The 15294-nt window shown below is 40.6% G+C and overlaps 1 protein-coding gene across 2 annotated transcripts; it reads left to right on the forward strand.

Moving 5' to 3' along the window:
• Window positions 1-296: 296 nt before the first annotated feature.
• mbtd1 (mbt domain containing 1) lies at window positions 297-11488 on the forward strand. 2 transcript variants are annotated; one of them, XM_077200505.1, is made up of 17 exons: window positions 297-483; window positions 1494-1695; window positions 1918-2051; window positions 2176-2290; window positions 2416-2498; window positions 2603-2720; window positions 2814-2948; window positions 3075-3163; window positions 4028-4262; window positions 4378-4433; window positions 4510-4614; window positions 4833-4980; window positions 5056-5138; window positions 5263-5497; window positions 6279-6350; window positions 6817-6984; window positions 8217-11488. In XM_077200505.1, the coding sequence occupies exons 1-17, from the start codon at window positions 463-465 to the stop codon at window positions 8333-8335; spliced, it is 2118 nt and encodes a 705-aa protein (XP_077056620.1). In that variant the 5' UTR covers window positions 297-462; the 3' UTR covers window positions 8336-11488. The 2 variants fall into 2 exon arrangements, with proteins under 2 accessions (XP_077056620.1, XP_077056621.1); XM_077200506.1 differs by lacking the exon at window positions 6817-6984.
• Window positions 11489-15294: the final 3806 nt, after the last annotated feature.

A 15294-nucleotide genomic window follows, 5' to 3' on the forward strand; every position in this document is an offset into this window, starting at 1 on the left:
CACACTTCATTGAACTAGTTACTCGCATAAGTGACTATCCCCATCTACTGAGCTGGCCACACATCTAGACATTTATCACCCCATCCATCATTTCATCCTGTCATATTCTATTATCATGAAGTTATAACCCTAGACAATATATTTAATAGTTATTATAGTAAATCTGCTATTGCAGCACAAAGTCCGTATTTATTTGATCTGAGATGATTCACCCTCACTAAAACATTTCCTATTACCTTATATGGTGTAAAAGTGGCGTACAGGTTAACCGTTATTGGCTAATATCCATGCCAATCATTGTAGATCCACGCGCATGCGCACTCGAACCATGACAATTGTTGATAATCAACTGGAGTTATTTTTTGCTTTAGAGTAAATAATTTCAAGCCAGCCCCTTCCCCCCCGGGGGGCTCTCGGACCATACCACACCGAACATAAGATACCGACGTGTATGAAGGGCTAATGGAAAACCCAAGGGATATGGTAAGAAAGAGTTTGTTTGAGCCCGCTTCCTTGATTTAGCGCAGTTAGCGGCTAGCAGTGTTAGCCGTCCTCTTTGTTTTGGTTGTCAGAAACAGATCCTGCTAGTCACACAAACTACAGTATTTACCTCATTCAAATCACTCGTAATACTTTCTATGATATGTAACCGTTCATTCAAACCAGCTGTCTCACTAAATGGTGCAAAAACCACTGATTATGTATGTGTTTTGTGCAGCTGAAATATACCCGCAGGCCTATGATTGTGTCTATGTTTGTGTTTATGGTCGTGAATCAAAACACAGTTAGTAGACAGTATTTGTGGGGATCATAAACGCGTTAACGTCGTTTCCATGAAACGTTCTGTTTATGTAGGTTTTGAGGCACAGCATATGTGTATGTTTGTGTTGTGTTGGCTTGTGAAATGATATAAATTTTACTGAAAGGTGGGTTATGTGGATATTAAATTATAGATTGTGGTGAAATGGAAATGGCATGCTTTTAGATGAAGAAGTGGTCTGAAATTATGCTTTTTGAATTCAGGCCACAGTGGTTTGAACAAATCCTTGTCTGATGCACCAGTCTAGCAGTTCAATGTTGGAAAAAAAAATACAGTAAATATCATTGAAAATATGAAATGAGAGCCTTTTGCTCTAGCTATCTCCTTTCTTGAAATGCCCTGTGGGGATATTGGGTGATGATGATAATGCCCCTTTGTACGTGTTATTTGCTTTTTTTGTGACCCCTGAGAACCTTCAATTTTATTAATGTGATTTGCTCTGCTTCCTAATTCCCTGCTCATTAAAGCGTTGATGAACTAGTATAAAGATTATGATTATCACTGACTTTAATATGAATCACCCTGTATTATGTCAAAGGTAATTATTTATTTAACTATTATGGCTGTATAAGTGAGCTTTAATCCTTGTCTTTCTTTGCCCTTTCTTTAATTTGACTATTGCTCTTCTCTATTTTCTCCACATTTCCCCCTCTTCTCACCTTATCACATGTAGGCTGAGCACACTCCCCGCTCAGAGCGGAAGAGAAGAGATTCGTTCGGGATGTTTGACGGATACGACAGTTGCAGTGAAGACAGCAGTAGCAGCTCCAGCTCAGAGGACAGTGAGGATGAAGTCCCCAGCATCCCCGCCAGCCTGCCTATCATCAAAAACAACGGCCAGGTCTACACCTATCCTGATGGAAAAGCTGGAATGGGTTAGTCATGTCCATATATAGTAATATACAATATTTTTCATTTAAACCTGGAAATAAAAAGAACTTAGTATATATTTCACTCCTTGTTACCATGGTTACAATAAAACTTCTAATGAAAAATTTTACACCCTAACTAACAAAAAACATTTTATGTTTTGCTTTTCGTACAGAATATGTTAAATAGTGTGAATATATGATTGATGATTTTTTTTTTTCATGCAGCAACCTGTGAGATGTGTGGTATGGTTGGTGTACGAGATGCTTTCTACTCTAAAACAAAGAGATTCTGTAGTGTATCCTGCTCCAGAAGCTATTCCTCTAATTCTAAAAAGGCCAGTATACTGGCAAGACTTCAGGTAACTACTCATGGACTTAAGCACTTCAAATCAAAAGACTACCTCTGTTGTTGTTGTTGTTGTTGTTGTTTTCTATTTCCATATCTTTGACATATTGCAATTATTCTTCTTGTGTCCTATCAAGGGTAAACCACCAACAAAAAAGGCAAAAGTCTTACAGAAACAGCCATTAATGGCAAAGTTGGCAGCTTACGCACAGTATCAAGCAAATCAACAGAACCAAGCTAAATCAAAATCAGGTGAATGGCTACTTGACTAAGTTTAAAGTTTCATTGTGTAATTGTCTGCCTAACTGAGTAAATAAAATCGCAATCATTATATTTAACCACAACTTTTTGTCCTTTTTGCGGGTTTTCTCATGAAGTGGTTCCTGTTGAAGGCTTTGACTGGGGTCGGTACATTTGTAGCAATAATCTAGTTGGGGCACCAGTCAGCTGTTTCAAACATGTGAGTACAGGCAGAGAATTATTATCATAATTGTTTTTCTTATAATCTTTTGGCTTGTATGTATGTTTTATGAATACTCTGCGTGTGACTTGATAACTCTCCAGGTGCCCATGGGCATGTGCTGGGGTGACTTAGCTGATGGGGTGAGGGTGGAGGTCCTCAATTCTGACACAAACCTCTCCACAAAAGTTTACTGGGTAGCAGGGATTGTCAAACTGGCAGGTAATGTTGTAGTTTAACAACTGCCAAGTTCTTTTTGCTTTTAAAAATGTTTGATGTATTGAAATTAACTTATTTATTTTCTAAACTTCTCAGGTTTTAAAGCTCTTCTGCGCTATGAGGGTTTTGATAATGACTCAAGCAGAGACTTCTGGTGTAATCTGTGTATCCCAGAAGTCCACCCTGTTGGATGGTGTGCCTCTAGTGGAAAGCCACTGGTGCCTCCTAAATGTATGTAAAACATTAAGCTATTCAAAACTATGTAATTAGCAGGTTTTTTTGCTGTTAAAATAGTGTGAACCTGCCATTGCTGAATAGGAGTAATTATACATTTTAAATATATTTTCAACTTCATAGCCATCCAGCATAAGTATTCTAACTGGAAACCGTTTCTTGTGAAACGACTCACTGGAGCCAAAACTCTTCCGCCGGATTTTGCCACAAAGGTAAGATGCTGTATCCCAGCAGTGACCATAAAGCAGTACTTCAGTAGAGAGACTCTGGAAAAACCTGTAGAGCAAGATCTTCCTGCTATGATGAGAAAATACACCAAGAAATAGTTCCTCACAAAACGGATTAACATGGGGTAAAGGTGTCAGACTGTCTTACTATAATAAAAGAAGCAGATCTCTTTTGACATTGAGATAAGTCAAATGTAGAGCATATCTACTTTTTGTCATCTTTGTGAAAAAAGTTTTTTTTTCTCTTCTATTTCTTCTATTGTTTGCCTTTTTGCAAGTAGCACCCATAATTAATTTTATGTGGACACATGCAGGTATATAATGTATCTTCTTTACAATTTCTTGATTTGAAAAAAGGGACGCATTAAATTGATCAAAAAGCGACATTAAAGACATTTATAGTGTTACAAAAGATTTCTGTTTCAAATAAATTCTGTTCTTTTGAATTTCCTATTGAAAGTAAAATTGTATCACGGTTTCTACAAAAATATTAGGCAGCACAACTGTTTTTAACATGATAATAATAAGAAATGTTTTTTGAGCAGCAAATCCGCATATTAGAATGATTTCTGAAGGATCATGACTGGAGTAATGATGCTGAAAATTCAGCTTTATCATCATATTTAAATAACATTTCAAAATGTATTAAAAAGAAAGCAGTTATTTTAAATTGTAACCGTATTTTGCTAAAGTACTGTTTTTACTGTATTTTTTATCAAAATAATGCAGCCTTGGTGAGCATAAGAGACTTCTTTCAAAAACATTTAAAAAAAATCTTACGAACCCCAACTTTTGAACGGTAGTGCACAAGTCTCATTTAAACTGTTTGTTTAAATGTTTAACTTGAAGGTTCACGAGAACATGCAGTACCCGTTTAAGAAACTGATGCGTGTGGAAGTTGTGGATAAGACCCACCTTTGTCGGACTCGCGTGGCTTTGGTGGAACAGGTGATTGGCGGGCGTCTGCGTCTGGTGTACGAAGAGAGCCAGGACGGCACTGACGACTTCTGGTGTCACATGTTCAGCCCACTCATCCACTCCATTGGCTGGTCACGAAGCATTGGACATCGTTTCAAAAGATCTGGTCAGTGTGGGAGTCAGAATGGTTTTAGAACTTGTCAATTGATACAGCAAACATAACATTTGATGACCTTGTTGTGGCTTATGGATGTAAATGTTTCTTATGTTGTCTTCTACAGAGGTGATGAAGAAAATGGAGGGTCAGATGGATGCTCCCTCACAGTTGTTTCTTAAGGTACATTTGTATTCCACTTTGTGTTGGCAGGGGCCTCCTTCTACCTGCTCATATGTGTCATCTTTTAAACCCACAGGTTAGGGATGTGGACCAGAGTGGGGAGTGGTTTAAAGACGGAATGAAGTTGGAGGCAATAGACCCTCTAAATCTCTCTGCTATATGTGTTGCTACTGTAAGAAAGGTAAAGTTTTGTCATTTTGTCTGATTGACTTAGATGTTGAGTTGTACAACTGCAGTGTTATGAATTTTTTTTTTTTTGTCCCAAGTACATAAAAAATGTATGAAATAGTGATTTTTAATTTGTAATTCAGAGTTGGTGTCATTGGTAGATATAAAAATATATAGAATGGAAATGATGAAATGCAGGTATTTTTAACTGATCATATAACCTTCTCTCAGGTGTTGGCAGACGGGTACCTAATGATCGGGATTGATGGTTCAGAGGCTGCTGATGGGTCAGACTGGTTCTGCTACCACTCAACCTCTCCCTCCATCTTCCCAGTCGGCTTCTGTGAAATCAACAACATTGAGCTCACACCGCCAAGAGGTGCGTTTCCTCTCTCTTTCTGCAGCGTGATCTTATGTGACATCATCACTGAATGAATCTGAAACTGCTCCACAGGGTACACCAAACTCCCTTTTAAATGGTTTGACTACCTCAGAGAAACGAGTTCAATTGCAGCCCCTGTGAAGCTCTTTAACAAAGTAAGTTTTCATGCATAGACTGTGAGATAAACATTTTGTTTGTTTCAAATTATGCATTCTGTTTTGTCTTGAATTATGCATTGTGGTGTATGCCATTGAATCGTCTGCTCTCTCTGTCCCTCAGGATGTACCAAATCACGGCTTCCGTGCAGGGATGAAGCTGGAGGCAGTGGACCTAATGGAGCCACGTCTGGTGTGTGTCGCCACAGTGACCAGGATCGTACACAGACTCTTGCGCATTCATTTTGACGGCTGGGAGGATGAGTACGATCAGTGGGTGGACTGTGAGTCTCCAGATCTCTACCCCGTAGGCTGGTGCCAACTGACTGGCTATCAGCTGCAGCCGCCCGCCGCACAGAGTGAGTGAACACGCCAGAAGATTCTGATTGTAGAAAGTTCAAATGGTTTCTTAGTAACACTCTATTCTCATATTAATAGTGTTTTTTTATAGAACCGTTCCTTTTACACTTATTTAAAAATTGCCTTTTGTATTTTTCTTAATCTTTTTTTATTTAGTTTTACACAGCCATTTTCTACTCTTTCTCTGACCCCTAGATTTAAACTTTATTGTAGATGCAAATGATCCATGTATTATTGACTGACCTCTGTACAACGGCATTGTCTACTCAGTATTCAGGAACTTTTACCTTCACCTGATGTGAACTTTGACATATAAACGTTGGCCATTATGTTTTAGAGTTGTATCTTACTGTTATGCGATTACTAATAATTACTGCATTTCGAAACGTTTCTTCTGTCTATTTAACTATTTCAAATACAACCAATCAAGTGTCCTTTAACAGAGCACATAAAGGATAACATTAGTCACATGACTTCTGTACTATGCAAGTAATAAAGAAGAATAGGCTAATCATTTTAATTATAACAACCATTTATTATATAATATGAACTAATAATAATATAATCATATCTGGAAATTTTTTATAAATGCTAAATATAAAATCATATGACACTTTCTGAATGAGCACTTTTTGTAGCTTTATGCTGTCTGCATTTTTTTATACATAGACAAAAAATGATCAAGCAGCAGATTTTTATTTGCTCTGAATTTATAATGTATTTGTATGATGTTTTAATGATTGGCTGCATAGAATAACAGCTTGTCCCTTTCATCCTCAGCCACAAGAGAAGCACCGCCAAATGTCTCAAAACAGAAAAAAAAGACAGCACAGTATAAAGGACAAAAGAAAAGTGAGTACAATCTCCTTCAATCTTCTTTCTCTCCTCTCACCGAACACTGATTTTGGGTGCAAAATTGGTCCAGGAGATGTTTCCACTGGTTTTTCTCTGGCTTGGGTCTGGTCTGGTTCTGCTTAATAGTCAGTAGAAGTTGTCATGATTCAGTGGGGTCATGGATCATTGCAGACAACTGTAGCCATCAGTGGCACACTCCCTCGGGGTGAGAGAATCTGAGCAAATGTTTAGGAGAGGTCAGGTTTGCAGTCATGATGTTGGGTACCACATTCTCTTTTCTCAGGGCTTCAGTTTCACAATCACCCTTCTGTCTTGTAGAAATCAAATTAAGTTTCAGAATCCGATCTGAGTTGAAATTTGGGCTCAGCTGGAGGATGGCCTGCAGTCTTGTGGAGTTGAGCTTGGTAGCCTGGGTAACACTAACCCAGTAACTTCGGTAACCACAGTCTGGCTTGGTGTTTAGAGAGGAAGATTCCAGTTGGGAGGAGGCCGATCGGTTTGGGTGGGCCTCTGAGGAGGAGGAGCTTCTCGGGTGATGAAGAGCAGACTCCGCCCCATTACCTGTCCCACTTCTCTGGGTCCGGGCGACCTCCCACCTCAGGTGTAGAGCATGATCGCTCTCTCAACTCAGGTAACTCAATTCTCCATCACTCAGGGAGAGGGCGCCACTGAGCTCATTCCTGTAGAAATTTTCAGGTTGGCCTTCGTGAAGAGTTGCACGTCATCAGGTGTCTGCGTATTATGTGCCGCATACACCATTAACAACAGTTGCATGATTAAAAAAAGGGTAGTTTTACGTTTGACTCAGAAAAAGAGTGTGCGTGGTCAGTTTCATCCCACACCTGACTCATTGTTTTATTTACCTAAGGATGGTGTGAATTAATAGCTTTTGGATTTTAAAGAAATGTAAAAAAAATTAAATTTTTGTTTTTGACTCACCCTCATGTTGCATTAATTTATATGGAATGCAAAAGGAGATTTTTTTTTTAACCTACTTTACCTTACCTACTTTTTTCCATTTAACACAATAAAATGGAACTTGGGGTGTATTCCAGAAAGCAGGTAATGTGATATACCTGGGTATGTTTGAGGGTAAGTAAGCGGATAACCTCAACTTTCAGTTCCAAAAATGGAGGTAACTTTCAGGGTAAGTAGGTAGCCATAGCAACCTACTAGCAGCTATAGAATGTCTGATGTGTTAACCATGAACATACTCTGAGTTGGATGAACTTACTCCCGGATGTGTTTTTGGAACCAGCATACCTCAAGTAAGCAAGGTTTGGTTTAATCAACCATGAGTTTAGGGTATTTTTGAGGGTAAGGTAACCTTGCTTTCTGGAATACACCCCTGGTCTGTCAAGCTTCTAAATGACCATTTAAAAAAGCTCCATTAAATTAAAGTGATCATAAGTGTAGTTCAGTCTTTTTTATTTATTCATTATTCTATCCATTCTTTAATTATAGTTGGCTCCGGCTTTAACTATTTTCTAATGAAATGAGAGTAAGTTTAATCTTGAGTGATCTGTCCCTTTAAACATTGCAGGTAAGTTTTTATTAGCCTACTCAAATACCTAAACCTTGTGTATCGCTGGCTGGTTAATTCATTATGTGAATGCTGCAACATGCTTCTGATTCTGGCAACTAAAATTGAAAAAGTTAAAATTAAAAGTTTTGGTTATTTTGGTTATCGCAGTTGAGGAGTGTAGTGTTACTTCTCCTTTCCACCCTCTTCATTATATCTGAGTGTAAAGTACTAGTCCTCAGGTGTCCTTCACAGCCAAACTTTCCATCTTTGGTGTTGCATTGAGTTGTCTTCTCCCACTAGCGTTACGTTTTATGAACTGCCTGGTTTTTGTTTTCCAGAGGCCTCGCTACAGTTAAAGGAAGAGACTCCCGAGATCGACGAGTTTACCTTCTCGCAGGGCATCTCAGACCAGGAGAGCAACGGCTCAGGCAGTTACTACATCAGACAGGAGCCCTGAGCAGCATCAGCCATCACAGAGGCTCACCTCACTGCCAAAAGCACTGGAAAAATCCCACTCTGAGCGATGCACACGAGGCCTGGAAGAAGACACAGTGACTTTCCCTCACACCAGGTCTCTCTCTTTTCGTTTTTTTGTTCCTTTTCAGGTTTGAAAAGCTTGAAGAAAGGACTTCTCAGTCATTGATCCTAGAGAGAAGGTTGTGTATAAATGGTGGATTTTGTTTGAAATGGGGATACTGTTGTTCGTCCTGATGTTTTGTTTAAACAGTTTGCCCAATGGACTTTTTCTCCTCAGTGTTCATTGTACTTGAAGTTTTCTTCCCTTTTTTTCTGTCTTATTCTCCACTTTTGGTGAAAAAAAAAAAGTTTTTTTGGGAGGGTAAGATTTCAGTACCTTGTGTGTTTCTTGCGCTGTTTCATTTGTTTTGGGTGGGTGTGCATTTGGTAAGAGTAGTAAAAATCTATATTGAGACAGTATATTCATATATGTATGACATTCATATTAAACACACATATATAAATATTTAAACGCATACATATAGTAGTGGATTGAGGGATGATGGTATTGAAATCAAACCTTACTGGTATGAGGAGTAGACAAATGGAAAACACTCACAATTTGCACTACAGGGATAAAAAGAGGTTTATTGGCCTGTAAAACGATAGTAAAAACCTGCAGCTTTATTGTATTATGTGGTTAAGCAAACTTAATTCTAGAGGTGGGATGTGCTCAAGTCAAAGTGAAGATTATGATATGCAAAAAAAAAAGTTATACTACATTTGACGCCAATGTTTATGGTTATGTTTTTTATTTCATTCTCAAGAGCCATTTTTGTATGGGCGGTCAAAGTATTTTGTGAGCCGTAGAATATAACATAAGCAATCACTGCTACCTGAACACTACCTTAATGTCATCTTTGATGTTGACGACACAACAGAGGATTCTTCTGGAAGACTTTTGCGAGTCACTGAACAATACAGCACCAGCTTGTTTGTTTACCAGCCTCTCTGCTCGTACATCAGCAAGGAAGCTCATCACACCCTAATCATTTTCCTTAACTCACAGCAATCATTCCAGAATAAAAACGTATTTACTACCTCTAACAGAAAGTGTACATTTTGAAATACACAGGATGAGGATTCATGTGGTTCTTCGGCCTCGCTAAGGTTGCAATAGGGTAGTTTTCATGCTCCATTTGAAAAGGTATATTCATTATATTTTATGCAAAAGACAAATATCCACACTTGGACACATGGCTTATTTCACTTTAAAAGTCTACACATCATTTATATTTGTATCATAGCATGTTATTGACAGAGTTCTTGAAACAGAAAAGAATGTTGTGCAATAATGTCTGTGTTGTTTTATGATGTCTTACTCTGAAAACAAAAATTACAGCTCATAAATATATAGGCTAGATACATTCTATAGACTTAAAACGAAATGTTCTTACAATATATTGCAAAACTGTGACAATTTTCTAAGAGCTAGACTTGAGCTTTCCCTGTTAATAGATCATTCTGAGTGTAAATAACCTTTATAACATCCTATAAAATACATTCGCATAGTGGTTTATCTTAGTATCTCTATTCTATAAGCTCTATTCAATACCAGTAAGGTTGTTGGTGAACTCTCAGGAAATGTATCTCATTGACTTCTGCTTTATTTGAAGGTTTGTGGCTAAACGCTTCTAAGACCATCCGATTCGACTTATGAAACCGCCGTTTTTGTTTGTTTCCAATATTTGAAGCTCCTGAAAAATGTGACCATGTCATTGTTTTTCTCTGGTTCATCTTTGCTTGCATTTGTCCAATGCTGACTAAATTTTGTAAATGGTCACACACATGTTGTAGTTAGATCCATGTTAAATTATGGTTCACTGTATAAAGATCCAATGTATTTTTTTTAACAGCTGTTGCTTTTCTCTCTTTTGTAATTTACTTTTCTTCCTTCATGGGTTGTAGCAGGTGTTTGTACTGAATCATTATGAATGGGTTTATTTTTATTTTTTGTTGTAATTTTTTGGGGGGGGTTCTCCAGTAGTTGTTGTGTTTGTATGCATGTTTAGTTTTATAAATGTAAGGCACTGTCATAAACGTCAAACTGGGACTTTGGCCACATTTTATATTAGCTGCAGCAAACCACATCAAAGTTGTCATGTTCATACATATTTCAATGCTTATATTTTTTTCTCTTTATTTTTTTTATAATGAATGTTACATTTATTTCCAATGTCATTGTTTTCCCCCTCATAAACCCCATCCACAGCATCAGGATTTAGGTACACACTGGTAATGATCACGCATGTCAGCTAAATTAAATTTTCTTTTTTTTAAATAATTATAACTCCAAAATTTCAATTGTTTTTGCAATTAAAATATGACTGTTGAGGCAAATTTAGCTGCTACCCTCAAATGAATTTAAATCCAAACGCACAACTTCACCTTTAAGTAAACACTCTCTCCTCAGCAGAATTGATGCCTTATCCTCTGTGTTGTGTTTTTCCACATACGTAAAGCTATTGAGTCAAAAATAGAGAAGCAGAATACAAGATATAAAGAAAAATATGTTGTCCAGTAGAGTGATTATCAGTGCATGCAGCAATGTGAGAATCTTATGAGGGCCAGTGTTGTTCTGGTCTCAATACTAACACGGGTTTTTGTGACGTTCCCTCTGTCCTCAGTAATCACATCATGGTGCTATATATATATATATATATTTGATAACTCATTCATTAGGTCTATTAAAGGAGAATTAAGTCTGTAATTATAAGTTGGAGTGCTGGCAATTATAACTTCAGATCTGTATTTTGGATACAAGTAGCCGAAATCCTTTGTTATAACGATAAAAAAAGACCTAACGTTGACCCTCATAGTACATAGGAGGTGAGGGTGGTGGGTTTGTAACTTTTTTTGATAGAGTCTGTATTTGGTCTTTGCTTTATTTCTAATGATGATGATGTGTGCTGTGACATAGGGTTTGATAGCTTATGTATATAGTTTAACTGTGGGGGGAAAGCTTTTGTTGGTCAAATTTTGTTAATTTGTTTACAAGCATTTCAAACTGTTTCCGCATGGCTGTGAAAATGTATCTGTTGAATTTGAAAAAAAAAGAAATTTTTACACTGAATTAAAAAGGATACTAAACATTTATCTGTTCAATTATTTTGGTGCTTGGTATTTAAAGTAATAGTTCACCTAAAAAATATAATATTCTTTCATAATTTACTCACCATTGTTGTTCCAAACCCATAAGACTTCTGTTCATATTTGAAACACAAATTAAGATTTTTAATATTCTCTCATCATTTTGATCAATCTATTGAAAGTCCATGAAACCAAAAATTTCCAAGTTAAAAAAATTAAAGACAGCCGTTTCAGACCAGAAGTTGCTTCTGTACTAATAAAATAAGGAACAGTACTGTTTTTAACAGCAGGGTATTGCAATACTAGTTGTGCAAGTAGTACTAGCTATTTACCATGCAACACTATTCAACGGTATATAAATACATTCATAACAGACCGCTTGGTTCTGCCAAGGTTCAAGCCAACCGGTTTAGACTGGAAGTTATTTCTTCAGAACCGTACGTGACAGCAGTTTCACACAGAAAGTTGGTTCAGCGGAACAGCAGTTTCAGACCGGAAGTGGATTCTGCAGAACAGCAGTTTCAGACCGGAAGTTGGTTCTGCAGAACCAAAGTCAGCAGTTTAAGACCAAAAGTTGGTTCTGCAGAACCAAAGCCAAGTAGCTGTATACCATGCGACATTATTAAACTGCATGTATAGCAGACCGTCTGGTTATTATTCAAGCCAGCCGTTTTACACTGGAAGTTGTTTCTTCAGAACCAAAGCCAGCATGTTTCAGATCGAAAGTTGGTTCTGCAGAACCAAAGCCAGCCATTTCAGACCAGCAGTTTTAGACTGAAAATTGGTTCTGCAGAACCAAGGCCCGCAGTTTCAGACCAAAAGTTGCCAAAAGTTGTATACCATGCAACATTATTAAACAGCAAATAAATACATTCATAGCAGACCGCCTGGAAGCTGTTTCTTCAGAACCAAAGCTAGCAGTTTCAGACTGATAGTTGGTATTGCAAAACCAAAGCCAGCAATTTTCATTGGTTCTGAATACATATATGAAACGGCAGTTTCAGACCAGAAGTTGGTTCTGAATACATATATAAAACAGCAGTTTCAGACCGAAAGTTGGTTCTGCAGAACCAAAGCCAAGTAGCTGTTTACCATGCAACATTATTAAACAGCATATAAATACTAAGCCTAACTTTACATCGCTAGCTTCAATCTAATCGTTCCTAGCACAACGCAACTAATTCGCTTGCATGTTAGCGTGCCATCAGTGCGCTCATTTATTTATTTATTTTGCTTGCGCCTTTTACCAATACACAATACCGGCACATCCGGGAACTTAACTGTCAATTTCGCCCCCACCCCTTTTTAGGGGAAAACAAACTAGACTTCCCATAGACTTCAATACAAAATAATGGCACAAACCAACGTCTGTACACAGTTGGCAGGCGTGAATAACTTAAGAAATCACTAATATAAAACATGTCAAGTAGTTATATGTCCACCCTGCCTGCCATGGAGCGTGAAAGATACATCAACAAACTTAATTTGGTCAATTTAAAAACATGTCCCTTCATTCTCCCAGTGTCTCCATTTTCTCGGTGAGAAGAGCACCAGTTGACGAAGAGGTTAACTTCAACATGTAGGCATGTCAGTGGACAATGCTCTAGCGGAAGTGGTGGTAGCCACCACCGGTGGTGGTGGGGTACTCAAACCTGCCTCGTGGAGGTTCCAAGATCCGGACGACGGTCCCATAGGGTGCCCCGTCCCTGAAAAAGGAGGTCCTCCCTCAGAGGAATTGGCAGTTCGGAGAACCAGATCCGGGTGGGCCATTTATGAGGCGCAACCAATATGGCCTGCTCCTCGTCCTCCCTGATCTTGCACAGGGTCTGTGCTAGACGGCTCACTGGGGGGAACGCATACTTGCGGAGGCCCTGCGGCCAGCTGTGCGCCAGTGCGTCCGTGCTGAGGGTGCCCTCGGTCAGGGAGTAAAACAGGGCACAATGGGACGAGTCGTGGGAGGCAAACAGGACTACCTGTGCTTCCCTGAACTGGTCCCAAACCAGCTGAACCGACTGGGGATGGAGTCGCCATTCTCCAGGGAGGGTCTGAAGCCGTAGGAGCTCGTAGGCTGCACAGTTCAGGGCTCTGGGAAAATAATGTCTCGAAGTGACCTCAGATGCTTCTGACTCCATAGGAGGAGGTGGTGGGCGAGTTGCGAGATACGGCGGGAGCGTGGACCACCTTTGAGGTAGATGTACGCTACTGACTCGGTATTGTCTGAGTGGACTAGTGCGTGTTGACCTTTTACCAACGCAAGAGAGCGGTGCAAAGCAAGGCGTACTGCCAGCAACTCGAGGCAATAGAAATGCTAAGTACGCTAGGGTCCTGTCCAGGAGCCCGCAGCAGCATGTCCATTGCGCATGGCGCCCCAGCCCCTTGGTGGAGGCATGTGTTGAGACAACAACTTGCCCGGAAGCTCGTTCCGGGGGCACTAGCCCGTAGAAAACTGAGGTTCGACCATGGGGTGAAGGTCTGATGGCAGGACGGAGTAAGTGGTACTCGGGGCGTGCCGTGTTGCCATGCCCACGTCGGGACTCGGTCGCGAAGCCAAAGCTGAGGCGGTCTCATATGAGCAAACTGAGCGGCGATGTTGCAGCTGCGGATGCCATATGCCCCAGGAGCCTCTGAAATAACTTCAGTTGAACCGCACTCTTGCGCTTGATTTGTCTCAGGCAAGTCAGCAGTGGCTGAGTGGAGAAGGCGACCGAGTTGATACCGAGAAAAGAGATCCTCTGCACGGGGCAAAGTTTGCTCTTTTCCCAGTTGACCCGAAGGCACAGGCGAGCTAGGTGCCGGAGCACTAGGTCCCTGTGTTCGCAAACCTGGTCTCGAGAGTGAGCTAGGATAGCCAGTCGTCGAGATAGTTCAGGATTAAGGTCTGGCGACAGAGGAGAATGAAGGTGGTGCAGCCCGGGGGTGGCACACACTGTCATCTGAGAACTCTGTGACAGAGGGGGACGAGAGTGGCGAGGCCCGCGGGACTATCATCCGAGAACTCTGTCTGTGTGCTCAGAGGGCTCCTGGGCTGATGAGAACTGTTGGGCAAAGCCCTCAACCGCACCACCGAAGAGGCCGACCTGGGATATGGGGGTGTCGAGCAGACGAGTCCGCTTGGCGTCCTGCACATCGACCAGGTTCAGCCACAGGTGATTGGTAGACATCACCTGACCCAGGGAGCTTGCGGCCACTTTCGTCACTCGGAGAGCAAGGTCAGTGGCGGCGCACAGCTCATTAAAGAGCCTTGGGTCAGTCCTGCCCTCGTGCATGTCCCTGAGCTTCTGGGCCTGGTAGACCAGCAGAATGGCCATGGCATGCAGAGAGGCGGTTGCCTGTCCTGCGGCTCTATGGGATTTCGCCACAAGCGTAGACGAAAAACTACAGGCTTCGGACGGGTGCTTAGGGTCGCGCCGCGAAGATGCACTCTAAGGACACAGTAGCATTGCAACAGAGCGTTCAACCAGGGGAACATCAGTGTACCCATGGGCAGCGACCCCGTCAAGAGGAAAGAAGGTGGAGGAGATCAACGAGGCATGGGGGGTCTTCCAGGATTTCGAGATCTCCTCATGCACATCCGGGAAGAAAGGTATTGGGGTTGGATGCCCAGGACAGGGTGGAGGGTTCCACTCTAATCCAATGCTTGCGGCGGCCCGGGAAAGCACGGCCGTCATCTCAGGGTCCGACTTGACAAATGCCGTATGTGCACCTGAAGGTGGCAGCACTGCCGAATCTTCACTTCCTGAAGATTCTTGCCTGACCTGTGATGCTACGATGGACATCAGATCCGATTCTGGAACGTCAAAGGAAACCCGC

This window comes from Siphateles boraxobius, unplaced genomic scaffold, assembly GCF_051911475.1.
Source record: "Siphateles boraxobius isolate OS27281-9 unplaced genomic scaffold, OSU_SipBor_1 46, whole genome shotgun sequence".
Taxonomy (NCBI): domain Eukaryota; kingdom Metazoa; phylum Chordata; class Actinopteri; order Cypriniformes; family Leuciscidae; genus Siphateles; species Siphateles boraxobius.